General features: G+C 41.9%; 1 protein-coding gene across 3 annotated transcripts in view; it reads left to right on the forward strand.

Annotated features, from left to right (window-relative positions):
- The first annotated feature begins 9,374 nt into the window (after positions 1-9,374).
- Positions 9,375-22,500, forward strand: part of plce1 (phospholipase C, epsilon 1) — a 94,757-nt gene continuing 81,631 nt past the window's right edge. For 2 of the 3 annotated variants that reach the window (XM_078290708.1, XM_078290711.1), the window contains exons 1-5: positions 9,375-9,482; positions 14,002-14,162; positions 14,783-15,472; positions 16,062-16,466; positions 16,588-16,806. In XM_078290708.1, coding sequence (XP_078146834.1) covers positions 14,783-15,472; positions 16,062-16,466; positions 16,588-16,806 — 1,314 coding nt within the window. In that variant the 5' untranslated portion in view covers positions 9,375-9,482; positions 14,002-14,162. The remainder of the gene's footprint in view (positions 9,483-14,001; positions 14,163-14,782; positions 15,473-16,061; positions 16,467-16,587; positions 16,807-22,500) is intronic. The other variant, XM_078290710.1, reaches the window with a different exon arrangement.

A 22,500-nucleotide genomic window follows, 5' to 3' on the forward strand; every position in this document is an offset into this window, starting at 1 on the left:
AGGACCTGCATACAGTGCAAAGGGACAAGCAAGACATACAATAGACACTGTCACTGTAAATATGAGGAGTTTCATGAGATAAAAAATTTGAAATCCATCATTTGAGAAAAATGCATCACCTTCTCATCCAAAACGATTCAATCAAATGAGTACTTTTTAAAGGATAGTAGTTAACCAAAGTCTGTGGTTGACAAAATGATAACACTTCATCAGACTGGATCATCTATATTTTAGAGATATTGGATGAGAAACTTCAGGTAATGATTTATTCACCCAAAATTGACACTGTTGGAATAGAACTTTTCATATTTGTTTGTATTCAGGCAGAGATGGTAGAGATGGAACAAATGGGAATGGGAGACTCATTATGTGGATCCACAGCATGTTTGTGGACTTTTTGTTCTCAGTATAGACCTTTAGTCTATATTTGTGTAGCCTCATTTCCAGAAAATCCCCCTGGCTGCTTCTTCCTATTCGCTCCTCTCTGGAGCAGCTCCAGAGTTTCTGTCTTGATGACATCACAGGTTTGGATCTTGGTTCTCTGGTTTCTGGCTTTGGAGGAGAGTTGTTTGCTTTCACATATTGATTGGATTCCCCTTGTCCATGGTATAGGCCTAGTCATTGTGGAATTCACTCTTTTTTTCCTGCATGCTTATCACACTACTGCTGCACTTTGGCTCTCTTGCCAAGAAGTTTAAAAAAAATGTCAGGCTTTGCTCTCTTTTCAGCCACTGTAAGGCACAAAACTTGGCCTTGTATTTGGTGTTAAATAATACATTTCTGCTGTACAACATTCAAAATGAATTGTCAGCAGTATTAATGCAGGATTGATGCTGAATTACTAAATTGAGTGCTGTTCCCCTTTGACGTGGAATACCACTCCGTTTAAGAATTTACATACCGGTATGCATTTCCCTTAGCCTAATGCGCTTATATCACTATTTGCAGACATGAACAATGCTCCCTCCCAAAAAAAACATGGAACACAGCACTCTTAGGATGTTGTCAAGATGTAGAACTTGGAGCTGCTCCTTTGACATTGCCTAACGGCGGAAGCCGTATACTGAATTACTGTAATATTACTGGTGCTGAAATTCTAGTGGTTTCCCCTTTAGCTATTCATCTTAAGAACTCCCACGCACAATTCCCGTGTGCCTTACATAGTTCAGTCAACATGTAAGAACATGAACAAATCTTAGGCAAAGGTAGAAACCGGTGAACCAAGCAGTGGTCTGATTATCAAGATATAAAACGCAGAGCCAGTCTGGTTTTGGTGTTGAATCCAGATTTCCATTGGACTAATCTGAGACTTGAGTTTATCTTGAGTTGGTCTAGTCTGAGCCACAATTGGGGATTGATTGATTGACTGCATGCATGGGATCAATAGCCTACATCTATTTAAATCCTATAACAATAGCTTATGCTTCTGTGCTTCAGTGCTTATGCTTCATCTGATATAATGTGAGTAGAATGCTACCACTTAATATTTCTTATATCCCCGACAATTTAATGTTGTGCTCTTGAAAAAAACTTGGTCGTTTTGGTCTTGACAGTCCTGCTGTGGTTATGTTCATTAACTACCATTTATGTTCATTAATACCAACAGAAATATCCTGTGCTATATGAAAAATATATTTGTGCACCGATATTTTGTGGGAATTCCCTTCAACTGGCAGTCACAGGGTCACAGTCTAGGCTTTGCGTGGCATGCAGTGTGTGAAATGGACAGGGATTCACCATCATTTCCAACTGAAAATGACTGTCTCTGCACAACACACACACACACACACACACACACACACAAATAATTGCACTCGATTCATTTTAGTCTTCAAGTCCAGCCACCCCTCTTGAGTCAGCTTTTATTCTGTCTCTGTTAGCACACACACACACACACACACACACACACACACACACACCAACGCTCACACACTCAGTTCATTCTAGCCTGCAAATACAGTCACCCTTCTTGAGTCAGCCCTCTCCCTCTGTTGTTACACAGATGCACACACAAACAGATATGCACACACTCACACACACACACTCACACATAGAGCCTCTCACTCTCTTTCTCTGCAGTTTCCACTGGCGTCTCTCTTTGCCCTGCCCTCTAATCAAAGCCATATGTTCTCCAGGTCCCTCGCATGAAAAGTCTGTTCTGTTTGCAGCACTTCTCCCCGTGTAATCAGCCTCTCACTTTGTTATTGACAGCGGTGAGCAATGTTCAAAATTAAAGGTAACCTATGTAGGATTTTCTGCTGATGTTTCATTGTTCATGATCACAATTTATTCGACAGTGGTGCTACTTTCTGCCGCCACCGTGAGAATCTTTCTATCGGCATAATGATTTCATTTCCCCCTCCTGCTGCCTTTGCTGCATGTGATACTGGGCTGGTTTTCCTAGATTTTGCAAGGAATTGAATGTAAGACCTGGACCAAGTTAAGCATGTATCAAAGTGTTGGCGCAGCTGTTTGCAATGGTGACAGTAACTTGTTTTTCTTTTGGTTTAGCATTTGAAAGTATCATAACAACTAATTTTACAGCGATATACTGAATGTACAGAATATCAGGACCACATTCCTGACACTGAAATCCTTTAGTGTCATCAAGAAAAACTTTAACATACCTTTTTAGCAAGGTGGATGATGGGAAGGTAAATGATGAGGCCTATCTCATTTATAAAACAGTATGGAGCCTCACGACTTGCTCGTATATGCTTTCACTTGTATTCCCCTGTTAGCCATGTAACCATTTCAGTATTCAAGGCTGTCTTTGAGACTGGTTTCCTGAATTCATCATCACATGGACCAAAGGTATTTCAGTCCTCAGGCTTGATTATTCCTGACAAATCACAGTAGTGAGTGAAGAAATCTCAATGTGTGTATGTTCACACCACTCTTATGAATGATGAAATTCAAGTGGTTACTTGGTTAGCAAGTCATACAAGTGAAAACACAAAAAAGGGCTGCTTAAACTGTATTTTATCCGCAAACTCAAGTCAATTTGGCCTCATCATGTGACCTAGGCTAATATAAACACACTTGTACTCCTGTCATGTGGGGACCCACCAGAAACAGGCCGGTGACTCATTTTGGGCCCTGATCCAAAACTTGAGGAGCACTCCCTTGAAATAAAGGGAATACATGTCATAATTTGTCCTAACGAGGGGAACGCCATCCCTTTCCTCTGGTTCTGGATAAAATACAGATTCTGTTCAGCTATTCTTTACTTCACAGAAATTCAAAAAGGCCTGCAGATGGAAGGCTGTTTTCCATTAGTTCCTACCCACAATCATTTTTTTTCATTAATACAAAAATCCAACCTAAGGCATAAGTCACATATGTTATTCCAGTAATCATAAACATTTACATGAATTCGGTTTTAATGATGCATTTTCCCCCCTTTAATTACATTCTAAAGCACATACAGTTTTTTCACTAATATTCATGTATTCAGCAGCACTGCTCTCTCTTTCTCAAAGTCTTCTTTTCAACGCATTTGTCTAGCTGTTTCTTTTCAACTCTGAACAGTTTAAGGAATGCGCTTCTATTGTAGTCATGTGACGTGTCTTTTCTTCCCTGACCCCTTATGTTGGAGAGAGGGGGATTCCTTCGCACGTTGGCTCGCTTATTCTACTGCAGGTTTAGAGGGAACCTGTGCAGGATTTTCTGTAATGCGTCTCTGTTAAATACATTGTGATAATGACCAATGGCACTTCATTCTATAGTCCCTGTGAGATTCTTTGTATTGGCATATTATTTCCCTTCCCTGCTGGTTTAATTGGATAACTTACTAGTCTAAAGGTGTTTCTTAGGTTTCGCAGGAAGTTGAACCCATGCACTGGACTAAATTAAGCCAAAAAATTGTTTGGGATGCTGTTTGCAGTAGTCACATTTCTGTCAGTATTCTAAAGTGTCATCACAACTAATTTCACTACAATACACTTTAGGGCTGAAAGATGTTGACAAAAAATTGAATTGTGATTATTTGACAGAATATTGCAATTGCGATTTAAACTGCGATTCATATCATCACAAGTTCTTGTATTTTTTATAACTTTAAACTTGTTTAAATAGTGAATAGTGATTTTGTTACAAAAAACAGATGTCAGTGTGCAGGATTTACTGAGTCATACTGAGTATGACAAACGTTTTTCACCAATATTGAACTTGATTCATGGACCAAAGATTTTAGAAATCCATTTTGGACGCCTCTCTCTCTTGAGCAAGTACTTGCAGCCTCTGCGATTTGGAAATTGCAGAAGTTGATATTGCTATTTTGATTTTTTTACACAGAACAGAAAAAAACACCAGGACCACTTTTCTCATATTGAGCACCATTCATATTTCAGTTTTTTAAAGACTTAAAAATCCCTTTCTAACCTTTCTCCTCCCCTTCATCTGCATCTCCCCCCCCATGACTGAAGTGGAGTTATTAGTTAAAATCCTTCAAAAACATTTCATTGCATGTCTGTTTCTTTGTAGCCGTTTTTTTCAGTTCTGTTGGACCAGTTGAAGGAACGTCACTCTATTGTAGTCATGCGACATGCCTTTTCTTCCATGACCCGTTTACACAAGAGAAAGGGGGATTCCTTCTCTCCCTGACCTGCTTATTATGCTAGTGGAATGCTAAAGATGCAGTACAGAATCTGAGGCTGGAGTATTAAGTGGAGCGTTTTGGCGGCTCAGGAGGATAAGGGGCATACAAACACATTTTCAAAATGCAGAGTTTGAATCTGGCTCACATTTTACAGTATTTTACACATCATTCCCCCTCTCTCCTATTTTCTTCTGTCCGTATTGATTGTGCACCATCAAATTCAGCTTAAAAGTAATCTTTAAAATGAAATATTAAGGTAATTATTAAAAACATAAACAATCAAACATAAAATAGCAAAATAGATGGCAGTGTCACAACCAAAAAAAGTCAAAAGCTTGATCCCTTCAACAGCCATGTGTCCTATTAAAGTGTTCTTCAGCAAGAACCAATACATGCTCCCTTAATTTATGTCACTCTGGATGGGCTAAAATGCCTAAAATGTAGTTTTGTTTTACTATTCCACTGCCATGCGGTGTCTAGGCTAACCTTTGGTGACAGCCACCATGTCAACCAGTCCAGAAAAACCACATTATCCACCAAAGTGAGTTTTAGTCTCACAGTGTCGAGGAAACCCACGGTGCTGTTTCCTGACTCACGGATCGGGGCTTTACTCTTCAGCGCCCCATGTGAGGTTGGACCTAATCACATACCAGGCCATGAGTCACCGTTTGGATGAGTTGTGAAATAATCCCTCATTAATGAACATTAGAAAAAGGCTTTTATGTGAGAGCAATGGCCCCTCCTCGAAAGGGATAAATGATGGTCTGGGACGGGGGTTCTTAAACCTTTTCACTCAGAGGAAAACAATCATCTCACACTGGGACCCAAACTCATTAAAACAAATTGTTACTAATTTTGATCGGGTGCTCATCAGACAAAAAGGGGTATTAAGCTAAAGGACCATTAGTGTAAGAATCCATAATTTAGAATATTGGTAGAATCTCTCTCTTTTTACTAACTGTAGCCCACTTAGGAGATGTGAGGCACAAAATTCAAAGGCGCACTTCATTATCGGTTTCCTATAATGTCCCATTAGGCTGAGTGAGATCGTACGAGAGGAGATGGCAAAATCCACGGAGAAAAAACTCTGATCATAGCACTGTAGAGAATAAGTGGTCATAGGGTGACTTCATCAGATTTTTATGTAATATTTTTACTTGACATTATTTTCTTTACATCTGAACGAAATCTAAAGCCAAAGCTGAGCTCATTTCTTGGTACTCCAGTGTGCCAAACTGGTTAGGAAGCCCTGATCCTGAATGATTCATTCTCCATCATATTCACTGTATTGCACTTTATAATAATCATCTGTTAAATTCACTATAATTATATTTTATAGTATTTTTTTCAGAGTCAGTGGCCCTGCTTTTCTCCCTTTTTTTATGCCTGCTCAGCAAATTGTTAAACTGTATGAAGTAGACCAGCAATCTCTGAAACCATAAGATTCTACAGTAAGTAGCCTTAGTGTGAGTGATGTATTGATACCAATACTGGTATTGGCTATTGGTATCAATACCAGGACAAACTTGTACAAACCTTAAACACATTCAAACAAACACACTAGATCTGCGTTAAAGACATTAACTGTATATACGCACATTTAATACACGCACAGAGACACACGGTGTATTCGTTTAAACATAATCTACCTCCATTTACCTTCAGACAACACACACACACACATCAGTATTTTACGTGTTTCTTCTTTTTTTTTTTTTTTAAACCAGACTACAGATGTGGGAAATACTCAGGTTGACTGTCAGTGTAACAGGGTCGACCGGGTCAGTGAGTAGACCCAGCAAATGACCCAGATCTAGGTCAAACTCATGGGTTAAGCACTACACTTAGTGTGAAAGTGTAGTGCTTAACTCATGACACTCCACATCTGGAGTGTCATGTTGTCTGCCATCTTGAACACAGAACGTTAATGTCTTTGATGACATCATCAGCTGACGGCTTCCTGCGTATTAGGCTCGGTGTGAATTGGCTCCTGCTTGGGAAGTAGCCGGGTCACCATACCAAAATATGCCTTCGTGTGTGTGAAAGCAGTGTGAGTGTTGGATGGTGTAAGAGTTTTGCTCAAAAACAAGATATCCATCATTTGAAAAAGTCACACCTAATCTTAGACAATGGTTAACAAGAAAAAATGAAAATAAAGTATTTTCTAAAAGCACAATAGGCAACTCAGCCCTTCACAGAAGGGATTCTCTATGTATATTTTACAGATATTGAATGATGAATGTTTTTTTCCAAAATGGATGTATGGCAGTTTGAAAATTACGTTTTGGGATATTTATGAGGGAAAAGCTGACACACACACACACACACACAAACAGAGAAAGAGTTTTACACAGTGTTGTTAACCATCTGATTCTGGTTATATCCAGTTTCTTCAGGGATGTCAGAGGTGCTGAGATCATCCCCTTTTGCCTTCATCAACATGTGTTACACTTTATCGCAGCATGGGAAATGTTGGATCTTGTTGGACAGCTTACCTAACAGTTCTCTTTTAAAGCAAAATGGGCAGACAACTGCCTTATTTCATTAGATTTCAGTATCTGTAAAACACAGAGGATCCAACCTGTCTGTAAAAGTCTAATATACTTTGTCAGTCAAGGACTCAAGTCACATGATATCCTTTTAAAAAGTAGTATACTTTGTTTTAATTTTGTGCTATCAATCATTTTAAAGCAGTTATTTATTTATTTATTTTTATAACAAAAGCCATTTAAAATGAGAATCATTTCTTAGATTTCTTCTGAGTCACTCCATTGTATCTTCACTGGCTTAAACAGTTTGAGGTTGGGGTGATTTGCCATCTACTATAGTTTCTCCACCCTTGCATTCGTGAGTCTGTTGCGCAATTTGATGCGACTGTTCCCAAAGAGAGACCTCAGATGCTGCCGATGATTACCAGCAATGGGAGACAAGGCTTCAGGATCACACAGTCTCTTCCACCAGGTTGATGGTGTGATGTGGGTGGAAGCGTCCCATACGGCATCAGCCTTCCACATGCCAGCCTTGGTTGTGAAGTTGCCCAAACTTCCAAGAACCTTCCCCTCATCAATATGAAAGTGGGGCGCCGAGGCTGTTATTATGCTCTCCTCGCTAGACAGGCTGTGTGTCCTCCCGGGTCTAGCATGACGGCGGCTGCATGAATTAGTTGGATGCAAAAGCCAATCAGTAACTGCCTTCTCCTCTTCTTTGAGCAGTAGAGATGATAGTAACGCAGCACTAATCTGATCCTGTAAGTCAGTGAGAAGCGTCAAGAAATCAGACAAAAGTGCCTCATCTCCCCTCAGCCTGCTCAATACAAGATGCAACTGTAATGACAGGCTGCTCAGTATTTGTTTGACACACCTACCCTGGTATCAAGTGAGTATTTTGCATCTATTTGACAACCCTAAAATTACACATGTCTGTGGCAAGCCACTTGACAAACCTGTTTCCATATCTAGATTCTCCTGGCGAGAACAGCCCAGGGTCAAATATTCCTAGATTTTGGTTTAATGTGTCAGGATGAATCAGATGGTGTCAGATAAGTTGTCATGTCTATACTAAATGACTTTCAAATACTTTCCTCTGATTGTATAACATTTCTGGCGCTCATTGTATTATCTTATGTTGCAAAACCCCACCTATGTAGCATGTAAGTAGGCTAAAAGACACCAAAAACCTATTTGCAGATACTGTTTGATCCAGGTCTGATTTCAACGAATGTGCACATGCATCCAAGAAGGATTTCTGAGGTTTCTGAGTTCTCCAAACTAGCTCCTTAAGTGGTTTATGAAAATCAGTTTATAATCCTTCTTTGGATGTAATTATGCTTGTGTTCAATTGTGGCAGGGTGCCCTATGTTGACGCAGTCTAGATGCGTTGGGAGTTTCATGTCAGGTGTAAATGAGGTCATGCTGTTAGATTTCTCTGAGGATCTCTGTCATAGATTTGCTCATTGTTTGCTTTATATTGCCAGGCACAAATGAGGAAAAACAGGGAATTGTAATGTGTGATATTTTTCCTTCTGCATCTTAGTAAAACGAACAAAATCAACCTGGATAACACTGCAGCTCATATGGAACAATAGTGACACGAACATTTATGTTGCCTCAGAAAATGACCCGAGTATCATTGCTGTTTAGAAATAAATTATGCTAATTTGTATCTACAGTAGTTAATGCTTGCAATCATTTTGTTGGAGAAGACATTGTGTTTTTAACTTGGGTCCATTACTGTTTGTGGGTCTACTTGATTTAATTCCAAAATTAGATATCCACCACTTTAAACATGACACACCCATTCTTACAAAGTTATTTAAGTGAAATATCACTGACATTTTTAGTCATCTGAAGAAATTAGTTTACCAAATAGTAACATTTCCGCAGAAATTAACATCAGGTAACTTAAAAAAAACGTTCTTTCTCCATTTATTTTACTGATTTACTGGATATACAACGTAGCATTTAGGAAAGAAACCATACAGTTATGGCTGATGACAGATAACAGCTATGTGTATCAACCTGATCCTTTGTTTTGCGCTGTAACTGTCAGTCAGGTGACTATAGGGCTGTCAAGAAAGACTTATGGTAGTACACTCTCCAGCAACAAACGATCTGATTGGCTGCTGAACTGGCAAAGTGACTGCCCAGCCCTCATGTCATTCTCTCTCTCTCTCTCTCTCTCTCTCTCTCTCTCTCTCTCTCTCTCTCTCTCTCTCTCTCTCTCTCTCTCTCTCTCTCTCTCTCTCTCTCTCTCTCTCTCTCTCTCTCTCTCAGTAATAAGCTCAGCGCTGACAGCCAGACAGGAGTGAGAGGGGAATCCTGAGTCTTTGGAGCATTGGATTTACAAACTTTCACCTTAAACAAAGAGTACAACTACAGTGAGGGTAAGCATTGTCCTCAAATTATATCCAGATAACTTTATGATATACCTTTTGAGGAATTGTATTTTATAGGACAAGAGGCAGGGCATAAACAGTGCCATGTGCTGGATAATATTGTATGACGATACAGCACGTCAAGCGGAAATGATTGAGGGTTTTCTTGGTCAGTGCACTTGTCACTCTACGTGACCTGGTTTCCTGTGTGTGTGTGTGTGTGTGTGTGTGTGTGTGGTGTCCACATTTTTGCCCAAGGCTGAGATTTAGCTTGGAAGAGCCGTTTGTTTTTGTGGCCAGGAACACAGTTCAGCTGATAACAAGAGCAACTTTGAATTTTGTGTGAGTGTGTGTATATGCTTTTTTTTTTTTTTATGTTTATTTTGTATTTTTGGTGTGTGTGTGTGTGTACTGTTTGCAGAGGTTGACGCCCAATAACCGTGTAGTCTGTACTTCTACATGTAACACTTAAGAGTCTACTACTTAGTTAAGAGTGCAATCAAGTCTTATTTTTGGCATTTAATTTGCTATTTCATTGAAATAAAAGAAGGAAATACACTGACAGAAAAAACAGAGAACAGCTGTAGAACAGTTAAATCAAACCTTAAGTTTAGGCCCCCACACTTCCACTTTAAGTAAACGCAGTCTGGAATTGCTTTCCCATGACTAATTCCAGAGTGTCTTTAAATTATCTTGATTGTAAGTGCAGCTATCTGTCACGCTTTCAGGCACAGGGTTTGAGGATTTAAAACTACAACATACTGTACAGCTTTTTGCCTTGAGTCAGCGAAATGTTATACTAGTTCCGCCCCCCCCTTCCGCTTAATTGGTCAAGTTTCCGCCACAGCATGTGTCACTCATCTCGATTAGCTGTCTACCTTGAAACGGCACGTTGCCATCTAGCCTGAGGCGGTAAACGGCATCTGTAAAGCCCACAACAGGCGGTGACGAAGAAGCAGACTGTAAACACAGACGATCTGCAATAAAAAAAAACAAAAAGCGTTGATGTTCACTCGAGTTTTTGGACGGGCCTTGTCTGCTGCGCGATTAGCTTCGCTGCACTTTCTTTTCTTACTTCTTTACATTATTGTTGTTGGTGTGACTTTCCTGCGCTTTGGCTGCTAGCTTCAACCTTGATGGCCACAACCGAGCTCACATTGGCCGCACCCATAGAAAGTGGCATACGCCCCAAAATGTTCCTAAACATAATTGAAAATTTCAGGTAAACAAGCGGATTAGGCATGTGCACACAAGCTCACAGACAGACTGATGGTGTATTTTATATGTATTTTATATTATAATGTAGTGCCTATTACATGTTAAAAAAAAGTGATGCGTATATTGCAGCTTTAAGATCTGAGAGAAAGTTTTGTTGCTAGCAGGAATGACAACAGTAACACAGGCAGCAGGGAAAGATACACTGTCACATGTAGCAGATGCAGGTTTTGCAGTTTTGCTCTGCCAACGTTTGATTGACCTGGTTGGACCTGTTGGTTGACTGTGATTCATGCAGGTGAGATTCTTCTTCTTATTAACTTCTGTTATAGCCTAGGGTGGACCCACTCTACAGTGTAGGAGAGACTACTTCAAAAATGGTATCTGGGACGATTGCTGATAACTTATCAATGAACACTGATTACTGAACATTTATTTGATTTTGATTAGATTTAACCCCAATGGAGCTGCTCCCCCACAAAGATTCAAAGATGGAAAAATTTTTGTCGTCATATTCTAGTTGTGAGAGAAACTTAGTCACTTGTTTTATTAGGTCAAAGGCCTTAATGTGTTGGCTTTTAATCAGCGGTCTTGCTCCAGACAAGCTGCTCCCAGCTGTTTTAGTTTCAGTGTGCTGGTGTGTGTTGTGTAACTGACATAGTGAAGTTCAGTATTTACCTTGGAACCAGTAGTTCAACCTGAATTCTACTTGAGATAACACACTGCATGTTGATGTCCCATCAGTTTTGGGATCTTATATTTGATTTTACTTTCATATATAATAATAGAATGGATATTGCCGAGGTCAGAAACCAAGGGGTTATTAAAGGTAAATGCTATGCAAATCCCTATAATCACCAAAGCCTTTCTTCTCTAACTTTTCCAATCTGTGTCATGAAAGGCCACAGCTAAGCACATTGATAGTATCCAATTTCCATTTTCCAGCTACTTTTTATATTGAGGTGCTGTGTGGGAAGGCGTAGCTCGGTCTAAATCTTGGCAAACTCCGAAGTAATCCAAACTGACTTGCATACAATATAACCCCATTTTTGTCATTGGCTACAAGTATCACAGTGGATGTGTGCAACAGTGTTCTGGCACTGAAAAAAAAGATTACAAATAAAGCGATGCCATCCCTGAATGTCCCATCATGACAGACTATTGCGCTATCAAATCTCTGTCATCAAAGGCTGTAGCTGCAAAGTAGAGGAAGTTGTATGAGGATTAGATGTCAATGGCAGCCTAATGAATGGAGCGCTTGTCTGTTTCGTCCCTTTGGTCAAAGTTGTGTGTGTGTGAATGTAGCACGGAGCCTTGAAAAGAGGCTGCACCCACCGCACACACAGACACCTTGATATATGGGTGTGTGTGTGTGTGTGTGGGATGTTGGAGGGGAGGAACATAACTTACGTTTGCGTGCTTTGACTGCTTGAATTTACCTAGAATCAATGAACTCAGGCTACCCCCCCCTTCGCTCCCTGTCACACACACACACACACACACACACACACACACACACTCTAATCTTCTCAGGCTGGCCCTCCCTCTCTGGGTCGGTCCCACATTCCGACTCTGGCCCACGCATTTGGGCAGGGGATTTAGGGCTGCGGTCACTTTAATTATGAGGTTTTGGACACTACTGTTCTGGATTTATCCATCACTGACCACTGACCACCATGGCATTACCAGAACCACACAATTAGTATGTGTGTATGTAGTGGGTGAGTGTGTCTGTTATGGATGTTTTTTTTTATGCGAGCAGGGAGTATAACGGAATCTGGGAGCGACTCTCTACCCAGCGTTGATTCATTTGCCTGCCAGTATGCTAGGTGGATACAGACAGAATGAGCAAAAATCACATAATGTTTCTGTGATAATTGATGGGACTTCATTCCCTATGTGTAGTAAAACGTTTTGTGACCCTGGGATGAAGACCAACCATTGATAATGGACTGTGAAGTGTCAAAACACAACTGAACGTAACTGATCGCCTTTTCTCTTTTCCTAGCTTCTGACATTCTAGCGATTCTAGTTTGCATAATTGGCTTCTTTTAAATAGCATAAACTTAAATGGTGTCTGCTTTTATTGAAAGTGCCCACAATGCTGTACTCTTTATTTCAAAGGGTTGTTGCTATACGTGCAAAAATTTTAAAAGTGCATATAGGTGTCAATGGGTGAATCAATTTTTCAATTCCTGAAATGTTTATGGCTCATGAGACCCTTTGAAAACCCATAGTATAGTTTCAAAAATGCACCATAATAAAGATATGGAGGTATGGCTGTCTTTCTTGAATCCTGAAAATCCATTTCGGACATAGAAGATCTTCACCTGTCAGCAGTGATATACTGCGTAATATAACCCTCCAATGGCTTTTTTTCCAGGCCATTCAGTCTGTCTTGTTGTTTTTGTCCTTTCCCCCAGTTATTCCTTCCTCCCCTGAGCTCTGGGTCTCCCCTTGGTGTTGATGTAGTGTGAAACCCAAGCATACACACACACACACACACACACGCACACACTTTCTCACATCACACATACTCTTTCTCTCTCAAGACATAACAGTACTGGAGAATTCAATAAAACGTTCCGGTACAAACCCATTTATTCTTAATATGCCATGTATATTGAACTCCCACTTCTCTTACAATGGTGAAATTCAATAATCGCTTCTGCCACATTGGAGGTCATTGTGTGTAATATTTGTTTATTTTGCATCTCTTCATTACATAGCGTACAGTGGATTGTTTCAGGAAATATAGGACAGAGGGGATGACATGTACACTGACTAAGAAGCCATTAGAGTAACATGGTACGTGCCTTAGAAGTACAAAGCAACTATGATGCCCCAGAAAGTTGGTATTTTTGACGGTTGTGAAATGTTGTTGGTGCTGACGAATGTCTCTTGTTCTTTCCCTCTGTCTGTCAGTGGTTGAAAATCAGTTGTTGTTTCAGTCACAATGGCTGGCTCCCTGTGTGATGATTTAGTTGAATAGTTGTAGATAAGAAAGCTGAAGTGATGAAAGAGTGGAGAGCAGAGAAGGAAATAAAATAATAGCTAGATACATTTCTTTCTCTCCCTCTGAACCTTTCTTCCCCTCACTGCCTCTTTCAAGTATTCTTGCTTTACATGAACTGTATTGCGAAAGGATCAAAATACAATGGGAATTCATCATCTCTCTGTCTCTGTCTCTCTCTCTCTCTCTCTCTCTCTCTCTCTCTCTCTCTCTCTCTCTCTCTCTCTTTCTCTTTCTCTCTCTCTCTCTCTCTCTCTCTCTCTCTCTCTCTCTCTCTCTCTCTCTCTCTCTCTCCCTCAGGACCTGCAAGCAGACAAATATGCCACAGATGCATGTCAGGACCAATCAGAACTGGTACACGCGTACACAGGCGGCCTTGTAAGCAGTGATCCTGAACTGTCCTACCAAGGAAATTCTTCAGTCCTCCAGGGTCACTTCTGCAGTCTCTCCTCTATCTGGTGGTTTGTACAGCTGCATAAGCTTCTGTTTCCACAATACACACACAAACACACACAGTACATTCTGTACGTGCTGTCTCGGTCATTGAAAAAGTCACCGGGAACTGAAGTTGTTATTTGCCACAGGATTGGCCTCTGCCCATGCTGCAAGGAAATTGAAGGTTATTAAAGCTGCAGTAGGCAAGATTTTAATGTAAAATACACCTGTCTTATCAACCTAAATCACAAAGTAGGGCTACAACAGAGAAGAACGTCCCATTCCCCGTAGATTCACTATTTGCTCAAATTCAATTCTGGTGTTGGGTATGGACAGTGGCAGAAAAAATCCCCTCCGAAACTTAAGAGTGAAATACAAAACTTTCTCTTAAAGAGCAGCAAGTGCTCCGTCCAGTAAAAGCTGGACTCACCAAAATTAAGATCCAGATCTTTTAAGTTAAATTAAAACTTAAGTCAGATTCTGAAAGTACTCTAAGTACTCTTAGGTTAGATTTCAATTAGTTAAACCTGATCAATTGTAATCTATTACTTCTTAACCGTTGATTCTGTTTGACCAGAATTTATAACTTCAAATATTTTGGCATTATGCATTGTAATCTTCTTATTTTTAATTTCATTGATCCTAGATGCTATTTGACTTGAAGCTGCAGCAAAGTGAGCGACAAAGGGGGAGCAGGACAGCTGAGGGAAACACCATGGCTACCGAAGATAATGAGACAGGGGCCGGGGCTGTAGTCCTGACTCAGGGCGCTTCACCTCCATCTGCTGGGACCAGACCCAACGGGGAAACTAGACGCTCCAATGACAACCAGGAAGTGCGGCGGTACTCTGACCAATCATTGCAGCCAAAACGCCACAGTAGCCCTTCCCTCCTCTCATACAGGAAGCTGTCCTATGACACTGAGAAAGGGACGTTTTCAGACGGGGAGTGTCAGTGTTTGGATTACAACTCAAAACTCTTGAGTGTGGAAGAGAACTTTCTCCTAGAACCATCCGCTGACAAGAGAATTAAAGGACTTACCAACGCAGTTACTCTGTTAGCTGGGAAAGGTTCAGAGGGCTCTCCATGCCAGCTGGAACCCCATGGCGAAGGCGTGGGTGCAGGTAGACACAGAACTGGTGGACACAGAACTGGCAGCACCCCGTCCAGCCTTCACTCCAGTCCCAGCTCCAACTGTTACCGCAGCCCCAGATCCAGTCCAAGCCCCAACTCCAGCCCCGTCCCCAGCCCTCGCCTCAGCCCCAGCCCCTCTCAGCCCACACAGCGCCACATCCGCCGCAGCAGCCTGCCCGTGTCCATGCTGGCTTTCCACAAGGTAATGAAAAGCAAGAGGGTTATACTGGTTTCTGTGCATCCCCAAATTCTGTGCAGTTCATGAGGATGTCCTCTGCATGGGACCAGGATCACAGTCAGAAAAAATCAAACTCTTTAAGCCTGACGTGGAAAATCTGACATCACAGTGTAAAATCTCAACTTTTGTAATGAATGACAGCTGGAAAGCTGATTGGCAAGTCGTTTGATTATTTTGGTACTATTCAGTCATTTGAAAAACATCTTTAACCAACTTCAAAATTGGCAAATGCTAGCATACATTTCTAATGTTAATCTCTCATAACAAAATGTTCCACTGGTCCATAGATTGGTTAACTGATATAAAAAACATGCCTTTTTGAGGACACTTTCATCCAGAGATTTACAGATTTACAGCATCATGGATGCATTAATTTTTAGCATGGGTGGTCCCAGTGGGAGTGAACCCTTATCCATGCCACTGTTATTGCCATGCTCTACCCATTGAATTACACTGTAAACTCAACCCCATAGGGTTAGTATAGCATGCTCATTGTGCGAGACAGGATCATTATTATGACACCGCTTTACCTCGCCTTGTTTTCTGCTTCTAGGTCTCGGCGTGTCGCCCCTCCTCTCTGTGCAGTCCCTCCAGCGAACCCACCTCTCTAGTATCATCTCCCTCCAGTTCCCCTCTTCCCACCCACCGCCGGCATCACCAAAAGAACAGCCACTGCCTCAAGGATGGCTACTCGAGTTTAGAGAGACTCAACAGAAGGCCCAGGGTAAACAAATCCTCCTTAGAGGCACTTTTCCTGCGGCGGGCATCTCTCGAAACCATGGCGATGACCCCGGGGCATGATGAGCGGTCGTCTTCAGGGGCGACCAAGAGCAGCAGTGGGGACAGCAGTAGTGATGATGGAGATGAAAAGGGTTTCTTGGATAAAAGTGAGTTTGTGAGGAATCGTGGAGAGCGATCCACGGTCCTGGTGAGGCGGTTCTTCAAGAATAATCAGAAGGTAATTACATGAAATTGATCTTATCTTTACTTCTTTCTAGAGACAGTTTTGATAATCTACTTCAATCACTGTAATATCTCCAAAATATCGATTTAATAATATATTTCCCTCTTTCCATAAGATGACCAAGTCAGTGTGTACTGGGACCAGAGCTATCGTCAAGACGCTGCCTTCAGGACGGATCTCAGACGAGGCCTGGGAGGAGGTTGTTCGTCACAGGACATGGCAACCCAGCAAGATGGATATTCAGCCAATCGTAATGCGTGGTGTAGCGGGGCTGCGTGAACGCTTGAGGGCCTGCAGAGCGATGCTGCGCTTTGTTTGGGCTAAGCTACAGCGGGTAAGAGAGTGAAGACGCACGACTTCAATGCACACACTTACTTATCCATCCATACATGCATACAAACATGGCGTGCAAGTATTCCAGACTTAAAGGAGTCAGACGAGCTGTAAAAGATGCTGAGAACGTAGACACAGACAGCGAGGGGGAGAACTTCTCAGCAGTTGGAGGGTTTATCTTTCACACCCAGGCTACAGGTCTAGTGAAAGAGCCTCCTGTTAAGGGAGAACTGCAGCAGTGCTTCTCCATTTAACCCCAAAGTCACTGCATCAAGAGCTCCACCATCTAAAAAGACGGTATCAGGGGAGTTAGTCCAAACACTGCACATTGACACAATCAGTCCAAATGCTGCACAAAGACCTTCAGTGTTAGATATTGTAGAGGTCCCCCATCCTGAAACTATTCTGCATTAGCACTGCTAGTGTTTTTTGACTATTTCTCTTTGCGGTGGAGCCACAGTAACGCAACAGTGCAGAAAAACTGTGCAAAAAGTTGGACTTCTTCAAAACAGTGCAAAGAGACTTGGTCCAAAACCTGCATATGGACAGAACTAGACAAAACACATTTCAGCACAACGAAGCCGTGCAATAGGTGGCCTAAGGCAAGTGTCAATAAGGTTTTGTTTTCATAGGTTCAGAAAATATATGTTGGGAGCTATTCAATCCATTTGGTTTTCATAGGATGACATCACTTTATTCACTCAATATTTGCACCGAACTATAATTTGCTTTTTCTCCAAGTACTTTGAAATGCTGTGAAATTGCCACAGATGATACAGCAGTGGATTTATGTGTGGTTTGCTTTTCAAACACTGTTTTCTCTGCCATAAGCAACAGTGCAATACATAATCATTGCAGCAGGGCAATAGTATTTATTTATGACTTGACTGATTCTTGATTCAATGGAGAAAAAGCAGTTCTTGGAGTTTGCTTTCATCTGTTTGGGTTGAAATGTTCCGCCTGTTATGCATGGAAGTTGAGTAATATGTTTAAGTAATAAGTTAATAGACCATAACACACACGCGCACATACATACACACACACACACACACCCCAAAAATGCATACACACAGGCTCTTTGTTCAAAGAAGGCCCCTGCTGCGGAAAAATGATTTATTCCCTGTTAGTTCTGCTCCCCATATTACTGACAGACTGAATGACTGAGCCCTCAGTGTGTGTGTGTGTGTGTGTGTGTGTGTAAATGGACTGACCAGAGTTGGCATCTGCATTGAAGTTACAGCCATGGAAATTGGAGAGAGGGTGAATGAGCAAGACGGAGAGAGAGAGAGAGAAAGGGTGAGAGAGACAGACGGAGAAAAAGAGAGAGACAGAGAGAGAGATCCAGGACAAAGCTGTGTTATTATCCAGTTTCCAAGCAAGGAAGAGTGTTTTACACACATCAGAACTTTTCACAGGAACCCTTCAACTTCAACGGCCTCGGCAACCATAACTCAAACAATATCACTTATTCGCCGTTTTGCTCACTGCTTCCCCAAAGTGCCTTTAATTCAATTCAAACGTCCCCACAGGTATCAACAGTGTGAGCGTGTCTATGTAGGCACATGATTGTGCGTGTGACTGCGCACTCATTTATGTATTGGGTGTTCATGTAGGCATTCCAACGTGTGCACAGATGTGTCTGTGCATAATATGGATTGATTTCTTTATATGTTTGTGTGGGTTCATGCATACATGCATGGGGTGGCCACAACAGAGCCAAGCACTGTGTAAAGTTTCTGTGTGTGTGGAGGGGGGCTCGTACACTCACAGCACACACACACACACACACACACACACATACACATGTGCACGCTGCAGTGTGGTTTCAGACTCTGCCAGAGTGTTTTTATGAGTCCTTTGTGGTTGTAGAAATACGGGCTGAGTTAAGTCCAGGCAGCGTTGGCTTAATAATGAGGCTATTGAAAAGGGGGGAGCTGCCAGCACTTCCCTTGTCAAAACACCATCTGAGCTACTCCTGTAAGGGGTCACCATAGAAACTCTGAAAACACAGAGCAGCAGTGAATAACCAGAGATGTCATCGGGATCGTAGAAAAAACAGGAAAACGATAGGAACACAGTAATCTCCCACTAGAAGTTATGCATCCAAAAACCTGCGGTTCTGAAGAAACATATTCCTGTCAAGTCATTTACATTTCTGCTGTATCAGATAGCATAACCTATTCCCTACAACCCTAACAGTACGTGGCACGCGTCTTATCTTGCTTAGCCACCAGGTCAGACTGTATGTATGAATTATTGCATAATTGCTTACACAGTGCACACAGATTCTAGATGTAAATGTGCATGTATACATATTTTTCTGAGTGTTTGTATGTACAGTATGTGTGTATGAGTTCATGCATACATGTGTGAGATGGCCACAGCAGAGCCAACCACTGTGTTAAGTTTCTTTGTGGAAGGGGGGACGGGTTGGTATGCACTACATACAATACATACATGCTCTCTCTCTCTCTCTCTCTGTCTCTCCCTCTCCCCCCCCCCCCCCCCAAACACTCTTTCACACACACACAACTACACTTTATGGCACCCAGGCCCCCAATATGTGGCATGTTAAGCCTGACTCTGCAGTAATCGTGATGTGGAGTTTTCTGGAGGTATCCTGTGGCCCAGTGTGTTTATTGCCACAGCTAATGAAGCGAGCCAAAGAACACAGGATTATATGAAGGAGGGATCGGAGCAGGGCAACAGCGGAGGAGAGAGGGAGGGAGGGGTAATACGCAAGGGGGAAAGACGGGGAGAAAATGAGAGTTAAGGAGGGGAAAAAGGAGAGAAGGTAATATGCAAGAAAAGTGAAAAAGAGGGGGTTGGGATGCAGGAATTCGAGAGAGAAGAAGCAAGAGAAAGGTCCAGACTTTTCCACTGGGCAAGAGCAGACCTAGAACCCGCTTCACTATGTTCCAAATTTTTTTTTGTTGAACAAACAGTCGTGTAGATGGAGGTCCCAGTGCATCTATATATTTAACCAAAAGGACCCACTGCTTGAACCCAAACGGGTTCAAATTGTGCTCATTATGCTTGCAAAAAAGCATGTTCAAGTGCCTGCTTTGGGTTAAGATTTTATCAGGTTACCCACAAAAAATATCCTTAACAAGTCATTTAGTCCATTATTCAGTCCTAAAATTGTGATTTTCTTAAAGCAAGTGCCAGTGGGGTGAGATAATTTCATTTGTGTCCAATGCAAATCAACTAGTTTCAAGAATTTTGTAGAATCAAGTGTCATTTTCTTGATACTAGTGCAGTGATCTGCCTTATTCTGTCTTATTTCAAGATATTGACACTCATTTCTAGGAGTTATCTCTCCCATTGGCAGGATTTTTCTCTTGTTTTAAGAAAAATAAGATTTGAAGGCTGCGAGACTAAATGACTTGTTAAGTTGGATGTTTTTTGCAGTGAGAGACCCTGATCTGTGTTTAGTGGTTAAAATGCAGAAGTAAATTAAGTAATTAATCTACTATAGTGCGCCTTGTTAAGCTTTGTCTTTGTTAATTCCTTCTTTTTACCAATCACCTGTAATGGTTGTTTTAATGGTTGTGTGTTGCTAAGCTTCAGGGTAGCTTAACACAGAATAGGGCAGTGTTTCATTACTTGGAGCAGGTTAAACGGTGACACACACACACACGCACACACCTGGCAGAGGGATCAAACAGCCTCTTAAGCCAGAAGCATTTTATTGTTTGCCTTTGTGGAGTCTACTAATTAGAGCCCCACTGAGTCCTTTCATTTTACTTAAAGCTGTTTGTGTCAAGCTAAGTGCTGATGTGACCACACACACACACACACACACACACACACACACACACACACTCACAGACACTCACAGACGAGTACACACACACTCGAACACAGTTTTTTTCACAAGCACTTTGGGTCGGGTGGGTGAGAGATGGGAGCCTGTGAATGTTTCGTCTTCCCATTACCAAGGGTGCAATTCATCTTCAGAGACAGGAATACACACTTCCCCCTAGAGACCGCCTCTGCTTTTCCATTGGGTTAGGGCTAACCCCTCATGTCATGTCAGGTCATAAGCAGGCTTACGGCCAGATGGTTGCCGGTTCAAATCCTGGACTGGCTGGGGAAATCTGTGCTGGGAAAGTGAGTGAACAACGCTCTCTGCTCTGTCAACCACTGCTGTCACTGTAAGCAAAGCACTTAAACACAAGTGGAGCTGGTCAGCAGCCAACAGTAGAAGACTGTGGTTGTACTGTTTTCTTTGACTTCTTCATGGCATGGATTCAACAAGGTGCTGGAAATGTTCCACGGGGATCGTGGTCCGTGATGATTGACAGCGTCGCTCAGTTCCTGCAGATGTTAGGGCGGCGCATTCATGCTGCAAACATCCTGTTCCACAACATCCCACCGCGCAGGCCACTGGAGTAAACTCAGGTCACTGTCATGTTCCGGAAACCATCTTGAGGTGATCTCTGCTTTGTCACACTGTGGCCATGAAGGGATACAACTGGGTCAGCAACGATGTACGCCATGGCCAGATGATGCTCAGTTGGTACTAAAATGTGTGCCAAGAAAACGTTCTCCTCACCGTTTCACCACCACCACCTGCCTGTACTGCTGACAGCAGGCAGGATGGGTCCATAGATTAATGTTGTTTATACCAAATTCTGACAGTTCCATCGGCATATTGCAACAGAAACCAGGATTAGTTGGACCTGCTGCCATTTTTCCGCTCCTCAGTTTTCCAGGTTTGGTGATGATGTGCCTGGTGTTATTTCATCTTCTTGTTCTTAGCTTGTTCTTCTTTTGCTGCTGCAGCCCATCCGCTTCAAGCTTGGACAGGTTGCGCGTTCTGAGATGGCCTTCTGCACATCACTGTTGCACTGAGCCCTTATTTGTTTACTCGAGTCTTGCCATTCTTCTCTGACCTCATCAATGAGGCACGGTTTCTATTTTTCTTTATGGAATGAATTCACAAGTAGCCATAAAAGATATGTGAATTGGGGAGTCACTTGCACAGATACACTGGCTGACTGACTCAGTTTAATATTATCTTGCATTCTGACTAACATTACCTCCGTAATAGGTTAATACTGTTGAACAGGGAGTGGGCTGCATAATGCACATGGGAGGTTATCTGTGGTGACTAGTCTTTTGATGTCATGACATCACTTGCATGACTAAGACTTTTTGTTTTCAGGGTTTTCTGTTTTTCTAGAAAGTCAAGTTCACTTTAAAGGTGGTTAGATATGGTTCACCAAAAAATGAATAGTTTTGTTGTTTTTTGAGCAGTGTGGGGTTTGATTCACAAAAACAACAGTCCTGACTGTATGCATCATTTCCTCTCTAGGTGGATGACAGAACCACTGTGACAGGAACCACTGATAACCATTCACACACATACACACACACTCTTTCTGGTTCCTTTGCTCTTTTTGGTGAGAACAGACACAATCTCTCCCTCTCTTTCTCTTGCTCTCTCTCTCTCTCTCTCTCTCTCTCTCTCTCTCTCTCTCTCTCTCTCTCTCTCTCTCTCTCTCTCTCTCTCTCTCTCTGTCTCTGCCTGTCTCTCCATTACCTTCTACCATTCAGTTGAAAAAGTTAAATACAAATTCAGCATTGCTTGTCATGTTCTGAAAGTGAAGATAACCTTCAGCTATTTGTCTTCATTGAAAGACCCTGGGGTGTTACATGTTATTTATACCAAGAGTTAACTCTCAGAGCA

Source organism: Centroberyx gerrardi, chromosome 20, assembly GCF_048128805.1.
Source record: "Centroberyx gerrardi isolate f3 chromosome 20, fCenGer3.hap1.cur.20231027, whole genome shotgun sequence".
Classification (NCBI taxonomy): domain Eukaryota; kingdom Metazoa; phylum Chordata; class Actinopteri; order Beryciformes; family Berycidae; genus Centroberyx; species Centroberyx gerrardi.